This window comes from Oncorhynchus nerka, linkage group LG15 (genome assembly GCF_034236695.1).
Source record: "Oncorhynchus nerka isolate Pitt River linkage group LG15, Oner_Uvic_2.0, whole genome shotgun sequence".
Taxonomy (NCBI): Eukaryota; Metazoa; Chordata; class Actinopteri; order Salmoniformes; family Salmonidae; genus Oncorhynchus; species Oncorhynchus nerka.
This window is the reverse complement of record NC_088410.1, coordinates 38,826,231-38,840,896: the sequence shown is the minus strand read 5'-3', so window position 1 is coordinate 38,840,896 and position 14,666 is coordinate 38,826,231. Positions and strand designations below refer to the sequence as shown.

At 43.0% G+C, this 14,666-nt stretch overlaps 1 protein-coding gene across 2 annotated transcripts; it reads left to right on the top strand.

Annotated features, from left to right (window-relative positions):
* Positions 1 to 1,337: 1,337 nt before the first annotated feature.
* On the top strand, positions 1,338 to 8,827 carry LOC115103859 (ras-related protein ORAB-1-like). 2 transcript variants are annotated; one of them, XM_029624860.2, is made up of 6 exons: positions 1,338 to 1,425; positions 6,488 to 6,560; positions 6,698 to 6,793; positions 6,889 to 6,984; positions 7,153 to 7,284; positions 7,479 to 8,827. In XM_029624860.2, the coding sequence occupies exons 1-6, from the start codon at positions 1,388 to 1,390 to the stop codon at positions 7,674 to 7,676; spliced, it is 633 nt and encodes a 210-aa protein (XP_029480720.2). In that variant the 5' UTR covers positions 1,338 to 1,387; the 3' UTR covers positions 7,677 to 8,827. The 2 variants fall into 2 exon arrangements, with proteins under 2 accessions (XP_029480720.2, XP_029480721.2); XM_029624861.2 differs by lacking the exon at positions 1,338 to 1,425 and adding an exon at positions 5,640 to 5,814.
* Positions 8,828 to 14,666: the final 5,839 nt, after the last annotated feature.

Here is a 14,666-nt window from a genome sequence, read left to right as displayed (position 1 = left end):
TACATTAGTGTCTAGTTTGAGAAACAAATGCCTCACAAGTTCCTCTGTCCAGTGTCTGTGTTCTTTTACCCATCTTAATTTTTTTTTATTGGCCAGTCTGAGATATAGCTTTTTATTTGCAACTCTGCCTAGAAGGCCAGCATCCCGGAGTCACCTCTTCACTGTTGACGTTGAGACTGGTGTTTTGCGGGTACTATTTAATGAAGCTGCCATTTGAGGACTTGTGAGGCGGCTGTTTCTCAAACTAGACACTAATGTACTTGTCATCTTGCTCGTATATATATATATATATATATATATATTTAATCAGCCGTTTCCAGCTACAATAGTCATTTACAACATTAACAATGCCTACACTGTATTTCTGATTTATTTTAATGGACCAACATTTTTTGCTTTTCTTTCAAAAACAAGGACATCTAAGTGACCCCAAACTTTTGAACGGTAGTGTATATCATTGAGTTATCATTGAGTTAATAAAGCCGCATACAAACATGGTCTTTTTTGTTTTCTTGAGTAAGGCAGCTTCAAAATGCAGGTGTATCAGCCCAGTGCTTTTGGTGGAGGTGGAACAAGCCAGCAGAAAATACGGGGCGTTTCGCCGTGATTGGCTCAGTGTTCTGTCACTCATGGGTAAACTACGTCACGGCAAAGTCTAAAGGGAGAACTTCAAATTCTAGCTCTTTGGGTGGGGATATAGAGATACATTAGAAGTGTACATTCAAGAAGGCTCAAGGTCATTGGCCACAGATAAAATTACATAAAATCACAGTATCTGTACAGTAGCTTTGATTGGACTTATCTTGTCAACATCATACTTTCAAAATCTTCGCTAGCAGTCTATAAGGGCACAAGGCGAGACCCAAATGCAGACACAGGAGGCAGATGGTAGAGCTCCGATATTTATTATAACAAAGGGAGTAGGCAAAGGCAGGTCAGGAACAGGCGAGAGTTCATAAACCAGGTCAGTCTCCAAACAATACCAGACGATAGGCAGTCTCAAGGTCAGGCAGGCAGGTTCAGAGTCAGGACAGGACAGGCAAGGGTCAAAACCAGGAGGACTAGAAACAGAGACTGGGGAAAAATAGGCACAAGGAAAACCCCTGGTTGAGTTGGTAAACAAGATGGACTGGTACAGAGAGATAGGAAACACAGGGATATATGTCCCGGGGATAATAAGTGACACCTGGAGGGGGTGGAGACAATCACAAGGACAGGTGAACCAGATCAAGGTGTGACAGCAGTCATCATCATGAATCAAGTCGACAATCTACTGGCAAATCAATCCTTGTCATATGAAGATAAGTAATGAAGAGAATTGATAAATAAAAGGTATCAGGGCTCAACGGCCATAAACATTACAAGTTGGAATATAGCAAATTCAACAATGAGTGGTTTGGAAGGAATTGAGCACAGCACAACACTGTGAGTCCAAAAATGTATTATATGCTGCTGCATAAATGATATGCCAGGGAGATATGCATACTGTAGCTAAGAAAGTGTATGTTGTGTAGTAAGCTGTTAGTAGCCCGTGTACCTCACACTAATAATTTGGTCCCTTTTCCCTTCTTTCGCCTATTGTTCTGACTTGGTGCATGTGCACATGTAGCCTATAGCCTGTTTTAGAGAAATGTAATCATAGAATATTGTAAGAGCTTTCATTGTCTGCTTATATGGCCCCATTTATTTATTATTCGGTTCTGACTTGGTGTACTGGGAGAATACTGTAAGAATGGCCTATGTTCTGAAATCTGTCGCTGTACATTTCAAAAGTGCTGAACAAATAGTTATATTGACAACGTCCGTACTAGCTCGCTCATTAAGGTCTTAATCGAAATGATGGATTATCTGCTTGTCTTTCCCTTATGCCATAGTTTGTACATCGCAGTTGTCAGTAGATACATGTTTATTAAACAAGTCAGCCATATCAGCTATGTTTTTAAAAAAGGCAGTAAATGAGGCTGAATTAACTGTTTCGCTGCCAGACAAGGCTCTGCTGATAGCCAGGTGTAGCAGTGGTAAGGTGTTGGGACTGCTGTTGGGGCAGCTTTATGTAGGCCCTAACAGTTTGTGGGCACCGTTTGTCACCGTTATAGTGCAATTAATGTATTGTTTAGTGACTTTGATGGCATGCATACATATATTGTTCCCCACCAAGATTTACATACTAAAATCACCACCGCTGGTGACATCGCTGGTGACACGGTGTCATATCCAACCAGGTCATGAGGGATTCGAGAATGGCGCTGCAATGGATAGCTGCTGTTTATTTATTTTTGTTGCACTGATTATAATGTTTCCCCATCGTTTCCAATGACCAAAAAGAGCTGCTGGACATCAGAACAGCAATCACTAACCTTGATTTGGATGAAGATTTCTATTCTACTATTTCAATGAGTCAGACAGGACATACTGCTCAACTGGACCAGGCCCTTGTAAAAGGAAAAAAACGGAGCAAGAGAGGCCGATGTGCAGGCACCCTGACAAAACTACGTTGGCGTGTACATAAACCGCCTCTACCCTCCTTCCTATTGGTGAACAAACTGGGTGAGCTCCCTTCGAGACTAACCTATCACCGGCAGGCACCCTGACCTGGAAAACTGAAATCCATTTTTACCTAATTTCACCATGTCACCTGTGCAACTAGAGGTGAAAAAATGTGACAGTACGTACATATCCCAACCAGAAGCCATGGATTACAGGCAACATTTGCACTGAGCTAAATGCTAGAGCTACAACTTTCAAGGAGCTGTACACTAATCTGGACGCTTATAAGAAATCGTGCTACGACCTCCGACGAACCATAAAACATGCAAAGCGTTACAGGACAACAATCTAATCCTCCTACACCGGCTCTGATGCTTTTCGGATGTGGCAGGGCTTGCAAACTATCACGGATTACAAAGGGAAACCCAGCCGCAAGCAGCCCAGTGATGCGAGCCTACCAGACGAGGTAAATGTCTTCTATGCTCACTGCGAGACAAGCAACACTGAACCATGCATGAGTGCACCAGCTGTTCCGGACGACTGTGTGATCACGCTCTCCATAGCCGATGTGAGCAAGACCTTTAAACAGGTCAACATTCACAAGGCCGCAGGGCCAGATGGATTACCAGGATGCGTACTCAGACCACGCGCTGACCAGCTGGCAAGTGTCTTCGCTGACATTTTCAGCCTCTTCCTGATCCAGTCTGTAATATCTACATGTTTCTAGCAGACCACCATAGTTCCTGTGCCCAAGAACGCCAAGGTAAAACTATCTAAATGACTATTGCCCTGTAGCACTCACCTCTGTAGCCATGAAATGGTTTGAAAGGCTGGTCATGGCTCACAACAACAACCTCTCAGACACCCTGGATCGTTCTGTTAAAGGTCCCCAAAGCACACGCATCCCTGGGTCGCTCCTCTTTTCAGTTCGCTGCAGCTAGCGACTGGAATGAGCTGCCAAAAACACTAATCTCTTCAGTCAGACTCAAACATGGACACTCTTATTGACAGTTCTTGCTGCTTGGCATGATGTATTGTTGTCTCTACCTCCTTTCCCTTTGTGCTGTTGTCTGTGCCCAATGATGTTTGTACCATGTTTCGTGCTGCTACGATGTTGTGTTTATGTGTTGCTGCCATGCTGTTGTCTTATGTCTCTCTTTATGTAGTGTTGTGGTGTCTCTCTTGTCGTGATGTGTGTTTTGTCCTATATTTTAATTTATTTTTAATCTCAGCACCCGTCCCCACAGGAGGCCTTTTGGTAGGCTGTCATTGTAAATAAGATTTTGTTCTTAACTGACTTGCCTAGTTAAATAAAAATGTAAAAAACTCCAATTCACATACAGTGGGGCAAAAAAGTATTTAGTCAGCCACCAATTGTGCAAGTTCTCCCACTCAAAAAGATGAGAGGCCTGTAATTTTCATCATAGGTACACTTCAACTATGACAGACAAAATGAGAAAAGAAAATCCAGAAAATGACATTGTAGGATTTTTAATGAATTTATTTGCAGATTATGGTGGAAAATAACTATTTATGCCTGGTCATTTATGCCTGGTCCTTTTTGTGCCTGGTTTATGCCTGGTCACTTTCAATACCCCATAGGCGTATCGAAAGGATCTCACCCTCGTCATCAATGTAGCTGACCGATGTAAAGAATGCAATCTAAAGCTTTTTTCCCCCACCATCTACGGCAGAAGCCTGGGCTCCTGACTGAGATATCATTCTCACCACTACCAAGTTACAATAGTAAAATAATCTGGTTTGTCACTTATTAAACTGAATCTACATGGATTTTAGTCTTTGAGATGCTAAAACATGAACTTGTATCTGTAGTTGGTGTTCTTAAACTATAAAATGCACTAGACTGTAAAATAAAACCCACAAAGAAAAGACAACAGGCAAATGGAAATGTGGTTCCAATGTCTAAATAGTGACGGCAGGGCTAGTTCAAACTGCAGTTGGATGGTTCTCCTCACAGGTGAATGAATCAGCCCATGCTTCACTTGATTGATCTCTGGAAGCAGGACATCTTGACAGTCTGAGGCAGGGTGCTCTGCATTCATCCTCCAAATATTGACTGGGAAAATGTGGCATTTATAATTAATCAGTAATGGAATTAGTGGGTCTTGCATTGATGACTGTATTAGCTTTGTCCTATAGACGTTTGTAGTCTTAAATTACTTGGAATAAATGGACAGCTAAAAACGCTCCTTGTCCCCGGAATGACATGCTAGCTAGTGATAATGGGACAGGAGGATACCTAGTCAGTTGTACAACTGAATGCATTCAACTGAAATGTCTTCCGCATTTAACCCAACCTTAAAGCTATCTGCTCCTGCTAGCTAGCAACATATTTACTTGTTGTAACTAGCTAACCAGCAAGCTAGATACATTACTAAGGTTGCTGCGTTCTAAGTTGGGAGTAATTTTACATCTTGCATTGATGGTAACACGTTTCTATATCTAAATTGATCGAAAAAAGACTACCTGATAGCAGTTTGTCAGATGGACATCTCTCTCACGCTGTCACCAGCGGTCTACTACCTTAGATACGGATAACGTGATTGGCAGATGTGGTCAGCAGCGATAGTACAATATAGATATTATACACGTTTTGATTAGTTTACAGTTTAGTACTCGGCGGCGTCCAGCTAGCGAACATAAAAGGGTCAGAGCTATCCGGTATCCTTGGGATGCAATCAAGAAGAAACTGGCTGAGCCAATAAGGTACCACCAGCATGAAGAGCAAAATGCATAGTACTGTACATCAGGAGAGGCTGCTGAGGGGAGGACAGCTCATAATAATGGCTGGAATGGAGAGAATGGAATGGCAGCAAACCATGCATTTGATACCATTCCACCAATTCCGCTTCAGCCATTACCACAAGCCTGTCCTCCCCAATTAAGGTGCCACCAACCTCCTGTGCAATACAGACATCTGTCAGTGATCTCATGATCCAGTAGGGCCTGTGTTGGGCTAACGCTCTTCTGCATCCCAAACAATCAGACAGGTGTGTGGACCTCTCTTTATCCCATGATCATGCATGGAGTGGAAATAATGAATGAATAAATGATGGATGATAAATAATGTATGCCTAATACGATTTGACTACAACTTCCATTAGCCCCATAGGTTTGGTTGGCATTTCCTGGTCAGGAGGGCAGCCATATTTGATTCGATTATCTTGGCTCGGAGTAGTTAGCTAGCCAGTTGCAGTTGTTCTGAAAATAAATATATTACACAGATTTTCCACGGCAAAGGATAGCAATATTTTAAAGAATTACTGCTTAACGTAATCGTGCTTAGTCAACGATGAATCCCGAATAGTAAGTAACACTGTTGGTTGATGATGACAGGCTGTTTTTTTAATGCTAGATAACGTTAGTCCGCTAACTTACCTGGATGGTTTACTCAAATAAGATACTTGTTTTGTCTTCTATGCAAATATGAGATCGATGACATAAGGTATGTTCTGTATCAACTCCGCTCTAGACATGTTTTATATTGAATGTTAGTAGGCGTGTTAGGGCCAGTTTTTATCTTCTTAGCTACGTTCAAACGCCAGCTAGCATGAATGCTACCCATAGGCTAACTAACTAGCTATTATCAGCTGGTAGCTAATTTAGCTAGCTAGTATCAGCTGGCTAGTTAAGTAACGTTGGCTAAATTAGCTAGTTAAAACGTTAACTGCTTCGTTGACTTTTTCAAATATGAACATGTGTAAAAAGTCAGCTGACCAATTTAACTTTAATTGCCCAATAATATAGCTAAATTTCGTAACTATGTCAGTTGAAATCCAAGGCTACTTGGATTGTGTGAAACAAATACAGTACATTTGACTGACTTTTGTTACTACACTATAGTAGACAGAACTAACTACTATGTGACAATTTGTTGCCTTGTTTTTGACTCAACAAATATCGAATAATATATAGTAATACCTCCATGACAGTGGAATTGACATTTATTTAACCTGTGAAATATCTACTCTCCTTTCAGTGATTATTTATTCAAGCTGCTTCTGATTGGCGACTCTGGTGTTGGAAAGTCTTGCCTCCTCCTCCGATTTGCAGTAAGTAACTTTCCTCTGTCTAGGTGGATTTTTTTTGCCATGTTGATATTTTGAAGAATAATAGTTTGACATCCCAGGAACTTTACTGTACATTGAGCACCCATAGGAATTTTCTGTTTTTCTTATTTTCTCTTCAGGATGACACATACACAGAGAGCTATATTAGCACTATTGGAGTGGACTTCAAAATTAGGACCATAGAGTTAGATGGGAAGACCATCAAACTTCAGATTGTGAGTACCTGTGGCTGACATGACTTTATTGAGTCACAAGAATGGCAGAAGTGGAACATGGTGTTGGGTCTGACTTTGCTCTCATTGGCCCACAGTGGGACACAGCTGGACAGGAACGGTTCCGCACAATTACATCCAGTTACTACAGAGGAGCGCATGGCATTATTGTAGTGTACGATGTCACAGACCAGGTCAGTCCATCGTTCGCTTTCACTTTTTCTCCACAACATGTTTACATAGCAGATAACATTGTTCTCAAGCCTGTGTAAGTTAACAATGTTTCAGTGTATCTGGTTACGCTGTCTATTGCATCGGTTGTTGAGTTATCAACAGTTGTCTCCTCTCCTGTCACACCCCAGGAATCCTTCAATAACGTGAAACAGTGGCTCCAGGAGATTGACCGTTACGCCAGTGAAAACGTGAACAAGCTGTTAGTAGGCAACAAATGTGACCTGACGACAAAGAAAATGGTGGACTACACGACGGCCAAGGTAACGCTCTACCTGGTTACGGAGTGAAAAATAACTCATTTTTGTTGCATTTTTCAGTTTAATATTTTCTGTCCCCCACTCTTTTCTCGTCTCTTTGCCTCTTTCTTGGTGGATATGCCTCTCCCCTACTCCCACCTTACTGTTGCCTCTCTCCCTCTTACTCCCCCTGTCTTTTTTTTTTTTTCCTCCCTCAGGAATTTGTTGACAATTTAGGGATCCCCTTCTTGGAAGCTAGTGCCAAGAGCGCCACCAACGTGGAGCAGGCCTTCATGACCATGGCAGCTGAGATCAAGAAGAGAATGGGCCCTGGGGCCACAGCCGGAGGCTCGGAGAAGTCCAACGTCAAGATCCAGAGCACGCCAGTCAAGACTTCCTCTGGAGGTTGCTGCTGAGGAACCCTCAGCCCCCCAAACGCCATCCACTCAGACCCATATCTACCAATCTCAAAAGTTACCTTGCTCCACAGGGATAGGGAGAGAGAATATGGCGAGAGTGACAGAGAGGGAAGACTGAGTGGCCTTGATTGTGTGTGCAGTTGCAATACCTGAAATATGTCCCCCACCCCTAACAAGGTCAGCAATAGGATGCTAAGCCCATCCACACCCACAGAAACACACTAACATAATGTGGGATATTTTTACATATTACCAAAACCTATACCTATCCAAAATAAGATGTGGCAATTTATCCAGACATTTTTAAGCAAGGTGATGAATGAACCTTGCCCGACTCTTTAGTCCAGGTCTGGTAGTTAATAATACATTTTTCTACGATGGTTGTGTTCTCCTTATTTCACTGTGGATCTCAGCATGACTTTGGCCTGATCTCCTCAGAAGCTGAATTCGGAAGCACTCCCAATAAAGCGCATTATACATGTCGGCAGAACTGATTACTTTACCCACAATGCATCTCTAATGCAGTCATCATGACTTAGCACATCTGCTCACTGTAATCAACCCAAATTATTTAGAGGAAATATCATTCAATGTCACGTGGTCCAACTTCATAATGTGGCCCCAAATAATGTGCCAGTGCCTTTATGGCAGGATGTGTGTGTATGTGTATATATATGATAAGCCCTTGGCACACTGTGTTGTTGTCATGTCCTTCCAGTCCTAAATACCTTTTGTATGCCCAAGCTCTTATCTCTTATTTGGGTTTATTCTAATGAATTTTGTATGATACTAGCATTAGTTAACATTCCTGTACAGACAGTAATTGTTCTGCCGACATGCATAATAGCGCACATGCATAATAGCGCATGGAGACGTGCTACATTGAAAGTGTCAATGACATTTTTCCTCCGCCAGTGTCTCAACCAACAGCACAACAAAGTTTCACCAAACGATGAAAGAATTCTACCAACTGTATATATTTATACATATGTAAGAACTGATTAGCTAAGCCTGTAGAGAAGCAAGTTAAATGTATGACATCATGAAAAGTAGCTGAACATTTTAATTTCGGCATGTGATTTGTGGCTGAGTACTTCACATTTTTGTGGCACAATGTCTATTAAACAATGAAGGAGATCTTTAATAAACCTTTGTCTTACTGGAATTCTTTCCTGATAGTTACACCTGTTCTGCATGCACATTTCACACTGAAATAGGCCTGAAATGTGACAGATTTTATGTGCTCCTGTCTCAAAAGCCGAAAGGTATGATCTTTGGCCCAGATTCCATTGTCTCCAGTAAAGGGTGCAGTTTTGCTGAACTTGAGACGTCCATACCCTAACCCTTACCTGACCTTAACCTAAAATTCGACATCAATGGGGTGACGTCAGTTGGACATCCCAAAGATCACGTTTAGACTTTTCCTCTCTTTTACCCAACTCAACTACCATTTTGTGCCCACCGGGGCCAAAACACTATCTTACTTTTGAGTCTGTCCAGCAACAAGTGTACATGACAGTTAATGGGATTCTCTGGTACTTTTATATACTTTTTAGCCAGTAGTTCTGAAAGTAGCGCTCACGGCCCAAAAGTGGTTCCTTAAAATGGAGATCTGTGCACCATGTCATTACTCTCGCTATGCTGTGTGCATGATGTGCCTCTTGCTAGCTGTCACTCATATGGTGAGTGTGTGAGGGTCTGAAGCTCATTGGTTGAACTTGAATGCAAGGGGGCTGGCCCACGTAGGGAAAATAGTGCAGCACAGCTTCCAGATAAACACACTAGGGATGTCACGGGTAATTGAGTTAAGACAGTAATTCTGATTGTGGATTATGCATGTATGAACTACACATTGACACATCCAGCCCAAAGTACGAGGTTAAAACAATACTAGTCGCCAAAGTTCCGAGGCATGTCTTTAACATTATGTAATGCAAAGGGACCCAGTAAGACTAAACTGCATACTGAATCTGGTACAGGTCTGTACCAGTGGAGGGCAGCATTAAGTGGCCTAGTTCATGTCTGCAGCCGTACTGTCTGTCTCCCAGTAGTTTGGAATTCTTGAAATCTGATTTAAGGACAATTTCAAATCAATCATTTTGAATTGGCCCTCATTCGAATAGTAATTAGATTACACATCCCCAACAGCTGCCGTGAATTACATTGGCTTTTCCATGGCGCTCTATTATGTTGAACGGTTATCTGAATTCATGTGACATTGACGTCCATGACAAAGACATTGTTTTGTGGCTGTGATAGATACCGTTCATCTATTCTTTCACACCAACCTTGTCATAGAATTAGTATCATACCCAACGTAGAGCACCCACCAGTTCATCCCGTGATTGGTACCCATTGTGTGCCTGCTTGATTAACATCTGGCCCTCTCATCAGCGCTGCAGTCGTGGTGGCATGGTGCCCGCCGCTGTAAATGTGCCCTGGCCGGCCTCTCTCACACATAGGCCCCAGGCAGAAGAAAGGGCACACTCTTAACCGCTTGGCATGCTCCCTTCCCCCCTCCTTCCCTCTATCAGACCCCTGTAATTATGTCAACGGAGTATAGTAAAAGGCAGTGTAAAGCCAGCCTCTTGTTTAGCTGTTGAACTGGAGTCTTCTCTTTTTCCTAAGCACTACCCCAATTTGCTTTTAAGTGAAAACAAAACCTACATTCAGCCGGTCAGCGTGGACAAAGGGCTAGATGTTTTGGTGTGAGTTCAGAGGGAGTGAGTGGGAGTTGGGGATGGAGAGCAGCAGCAACAGCGCTGAGGAGGGGGTTAGAGTTGATGGCGCAATAGGGAGGGGGGGGGGGGGTGGGGGGTTGTTTGCCGGCTTTATTTGTTCTTGGTTGCCGGGCAATGGAAGGGGGAAAGCATCTGTGACAGCTGTAGAGGGGCTGCAGCATTTCCCCGGATATACTGAAGAAGCCCTGTAGGTAAAATACAGAAAGAGAGAGAGGGGTGGGGGAGGATAAGGAGGGAGCTAGTTAACCCATGTGTGAAGTTCACTCAGACAATACAGCAAGAAGGTGGGAACTGGAGCTGGATTTGTGGAGAAGAGATGGAGAATCAAGCCTCCGTTATGTCAATCTTGGTTCTTTCGCTCATGCGAGTTGTGCACAGCAGTTGTGCACTTGAGACGGGCTTTGGCCACACTTTGTAGTGTGACGTCATCAAATGGAGTGAGAGGTGTTGGGGACTGTGTGTCAGCTAGCCAGTGAGCACTGAACAGCATGCTGCCCTACTGGCCAGACGGGTCCCATTTGTGTGCCTGACGCCCTTCTGAATAATGGCCAAGTGTGCAGCAGAGCACAGAGTTGATTCTCTTCAGATGAATCAGAATTAGCAGCAGCCTGAAACGACTGACATAATACAAGTCTGCATGGACAGCTCAGTGAATTAGACTACCGGTAGTGACTGTTTCTATCTGTTAGAATTGGAACTGAGAAAGGTGTTTTGCGTCTGTTCTCAAGCGGTTGTCTTTTGGTCTTTGCTATAGTACTGTGAGTAAACAATACAACTACTTGCCTTTGAAGGATTTTGCCTGTAACACTCATTATTGTATTGCTACTCAGCCTCCTTGTATTCACTGTTAGACTAAATGTAAGTGGTGCCTGTTTATTTTACAAGGCAGCCTATTTTAAACTTCATCGACACCAATTTTTTTTGGGTAGCCAGGCTATGTAGGGCAAGATGAGCAAACAAAAGATACCTGGTTTCAAGTCACCGGCTATGGGATTAACAGAATTCTTACATAACCTTACATAACCTTCATATGTATACACTCCCCTTGAGTATTTACACGATGATTACTCATTCCTGACTATCCAAGTGACACTTATCTGACTTCACCTTACATGTATCTTTTCTTGGAATTTAAAGCTGTATTGGTCAGAAGCATAGCTCCAGCAAGCGAGCTGCCAAAAGGGCATCTTGACTTGACTTGAGCTCCCTATTAGCTTTAGTTACGGTATGTCAGTCCCCGAACCTCTTGTGCATGCATGTACAGTGAGCTCCAGTGAAAGCATTTGGGGGTGTGATTCATTAAATATGTACACTAGATATATCACCATTTCATTCACCTCACAGTGAGTGCTAAATAATCAAAGACAAATCTCCCTATCCCCCTCAGCATCTACACACTCGTTCCAGCCAGGCCCCACTATAAATTGAAGGCCTCCGTTACGCATGTTTTTCTTTGGCTAGACTTTCTTTGGCTTTTAATCCTTTCATGCGAGACCTACCCCCCCCCCCCCCCCCCTCTCTCTCTCTTTTAGCTACTCTCAATAAAACCAATGGCGATACTGTATCATTCTGAAGTAGCTCCTAGTAGTTCCTTGCCAGGCAAGACAAAAACCAGAAAGAAAAACACAGTGATGGATGGACGCCCGCGGCGGAGGAGCCAACCTTAAAAAAACTGCAGCCGTTCATTTCCTGACCCCAGCCTGGCGGCCCTCCCTCAGTGTTCTCTCTCAGAGCAGGAGGAGGAAGAGATGGGTGGGATCGGGTTTTGGGAGCTAAATGGCAACCTTGGCGGTTTGTTATGGAGGGGGTTTGTTTCAATATCCCTGGCAACGGGGTAAACTCAAATAGTGCCCGGGTGCCAGTCAGACACTTTTCTATGCGGCGGAACCGGCTCCAAAGAGTCTGTTGTAAGTAAGAGGCCCAAAAGAACTGACCCAGGATCTGCCTAACGTTGACGCAAAACTAAATCTGGAGGATATATGCAGAAAATATGAGTCTTAATTTACACCTAATTTCTTTGGCAGTTCCATGAAATATGGGTGTCTTGTTTGTCAGATGTAACAACTTCTCCCACTATCTTACATTTTCTTTATTAACATTTATATCTTATGTCATACTCTTGACAATTTCATGAAATATGGCCGTCTTTTATGCAAGAGACCGCAACTTCAACCATTATCTTGCAGCTTCTCCTCAACCTCTTCCATTCTCTAACCTGTCCTAAAATTGCTTCCAGTTGCTTCCAAGAAACATTCTCAGAGTAGAGGTCTCGGTCTCTCGCCATGCCTCCACTCTGCTCCAGTACCATCATGGTTGTTGTGATTAGATCACTGCTACTCTATTGGCGTGTCAAAAGGTAGGCATCCCTCAGGGCTGCGTCTTTCATTCAGCTTAATTTTGTTCCCACATGTAATTATGAGTGATGTGTAACAAGATGTCCATTTCCTGCATGGGCTCTGATTGGGGTTGGAGTTGAAGTCATAAGGCAGTTCTCTGTATAGTCGCAGGTCTGTCTGTCTGTGGGTGGACGGACGGTCGGGTGAAACGTGAGAGAGACCATGATGACCGCAGGAGCCCTGCAGCTCTGTCTCAACTGGTGCCAGGCCCAAAATAGGAGAGCAGCGCTCGTTCCGCTCACAACTGGCAACCCAGGCCCCCCTCTCTTAACCCTAGGAGGGGCAGCAATACCCCTAGCCCGGACTACTGCTGCCCTTCTGTCACGACTGTTTACCAGCTGTGGCACTGCCATCGCTTTCAGGGCCCTAAGGGTCATTGTCATTTAAATTATAAAAGATTTACTACATTCACTTGACTTCCCTTATTTAGTACTCATATACTGTGTTTCTGGCCTTAATTTTTTATCTTGGCTTTTTGTTCTGATTCACGCTGAGGTGTTAAACTTAACTTTGAACCAGTCAAAAGTTCAGAACGGGTTCCACTGGTCATAGATGGGAATGCCATATCTTCGGCTCCTGCATTAATTTGAAGGGAATCAGCTGCTTGTGTTGGAGAGTCCTCCGGTTTTTATTCTTGCCATCTGGTTGCAATTATGTTATGCTCTGCCTAACTCGGGGATAACCACCACATTATTGAACAGATGCCAGAGAATGGAGTAGTATGGGGCTCACATCATTCTTTCCTAAATGAGCATCTGCACACACACAGATACACAGGTGTGCGCATAGCCACATAATGACCCACGTTCATTTTGGGCATATGAGCATTTGATAAATCCCTTGATAAAAATGATTATTTCTGCAGTTTGCTAATACTCTATTATCTGACTAAGTGCTTGTTTCAAAAGTCCTGAGTGTTTTGGACATGTAGCCATGAGTTTGTATTTGAAGCTCTCTGCCTCAGCATAGTTCTAATCTGTTTGACTAGTTGAAATGTGTCTCCAGTTGTCAATGGAGAAGCTGTTGCCAGAGTGACAGATGAGAATTGGCTAAAAACCTTTTGGAGAGTTTCAGAAAAAGTTGCTGGTCTGATTCCTAAGCATTATAATGCCACTGACGTAATAGTAATACACTTTATTGTGTACATTAGATTTACGTTGTAGGAGTGATCATTGTCGATACATTTAATTTCCTTAGCTAACATACAAAGAATGCATTACAATATTGCACTGGCTAATACCAAGATGTCTAATGTTGAATAGCTTGGATGCCTTACATAGTTGTGGTTGCTCACTCACAGCAAGACTTGTTGACACGAGAATGCTCCCAAGAATAGGCTATGACTTTTTCTCTCAATTACATGTTATCATTATTATTCTGCCTGAAAGCTGCCTATTTTGTCTGATACACACACAATGGGTTTTGATCTATAGGCTAGCCTAGGATATTTACACTAGCGCAACAAAATCCAATGTTACAGATTTTTGTTTTATTTCAGGCTATTATGTATATCTGGTCTGTGCATTGGGGGTAGCCTGGGCAGACACTAGTTGGTGCTATGGATCTCCACTATCGTCTGGGCTTAATGTGCCAAACCAAACCGGTCATACACTCGTGTCCCGCCGGCGACCGATTCATACCGATTCGTACTAAAAACACTCTCCATTCTGGCTGCAAAGGATTTGATTTCCTCCGTAACTCGATTTAATGCCTAGAAGGCGTTTTTAAAAAAAGGAAAATATGCGTACTTTCTTTATGAAACAGAATTTTCCACAATCATGCAAGAGTGGCTAAATGCTAGCACCGGATGTTGCGTATCGCATTCAGCTAATCAGGCTGCATTAGTCTGT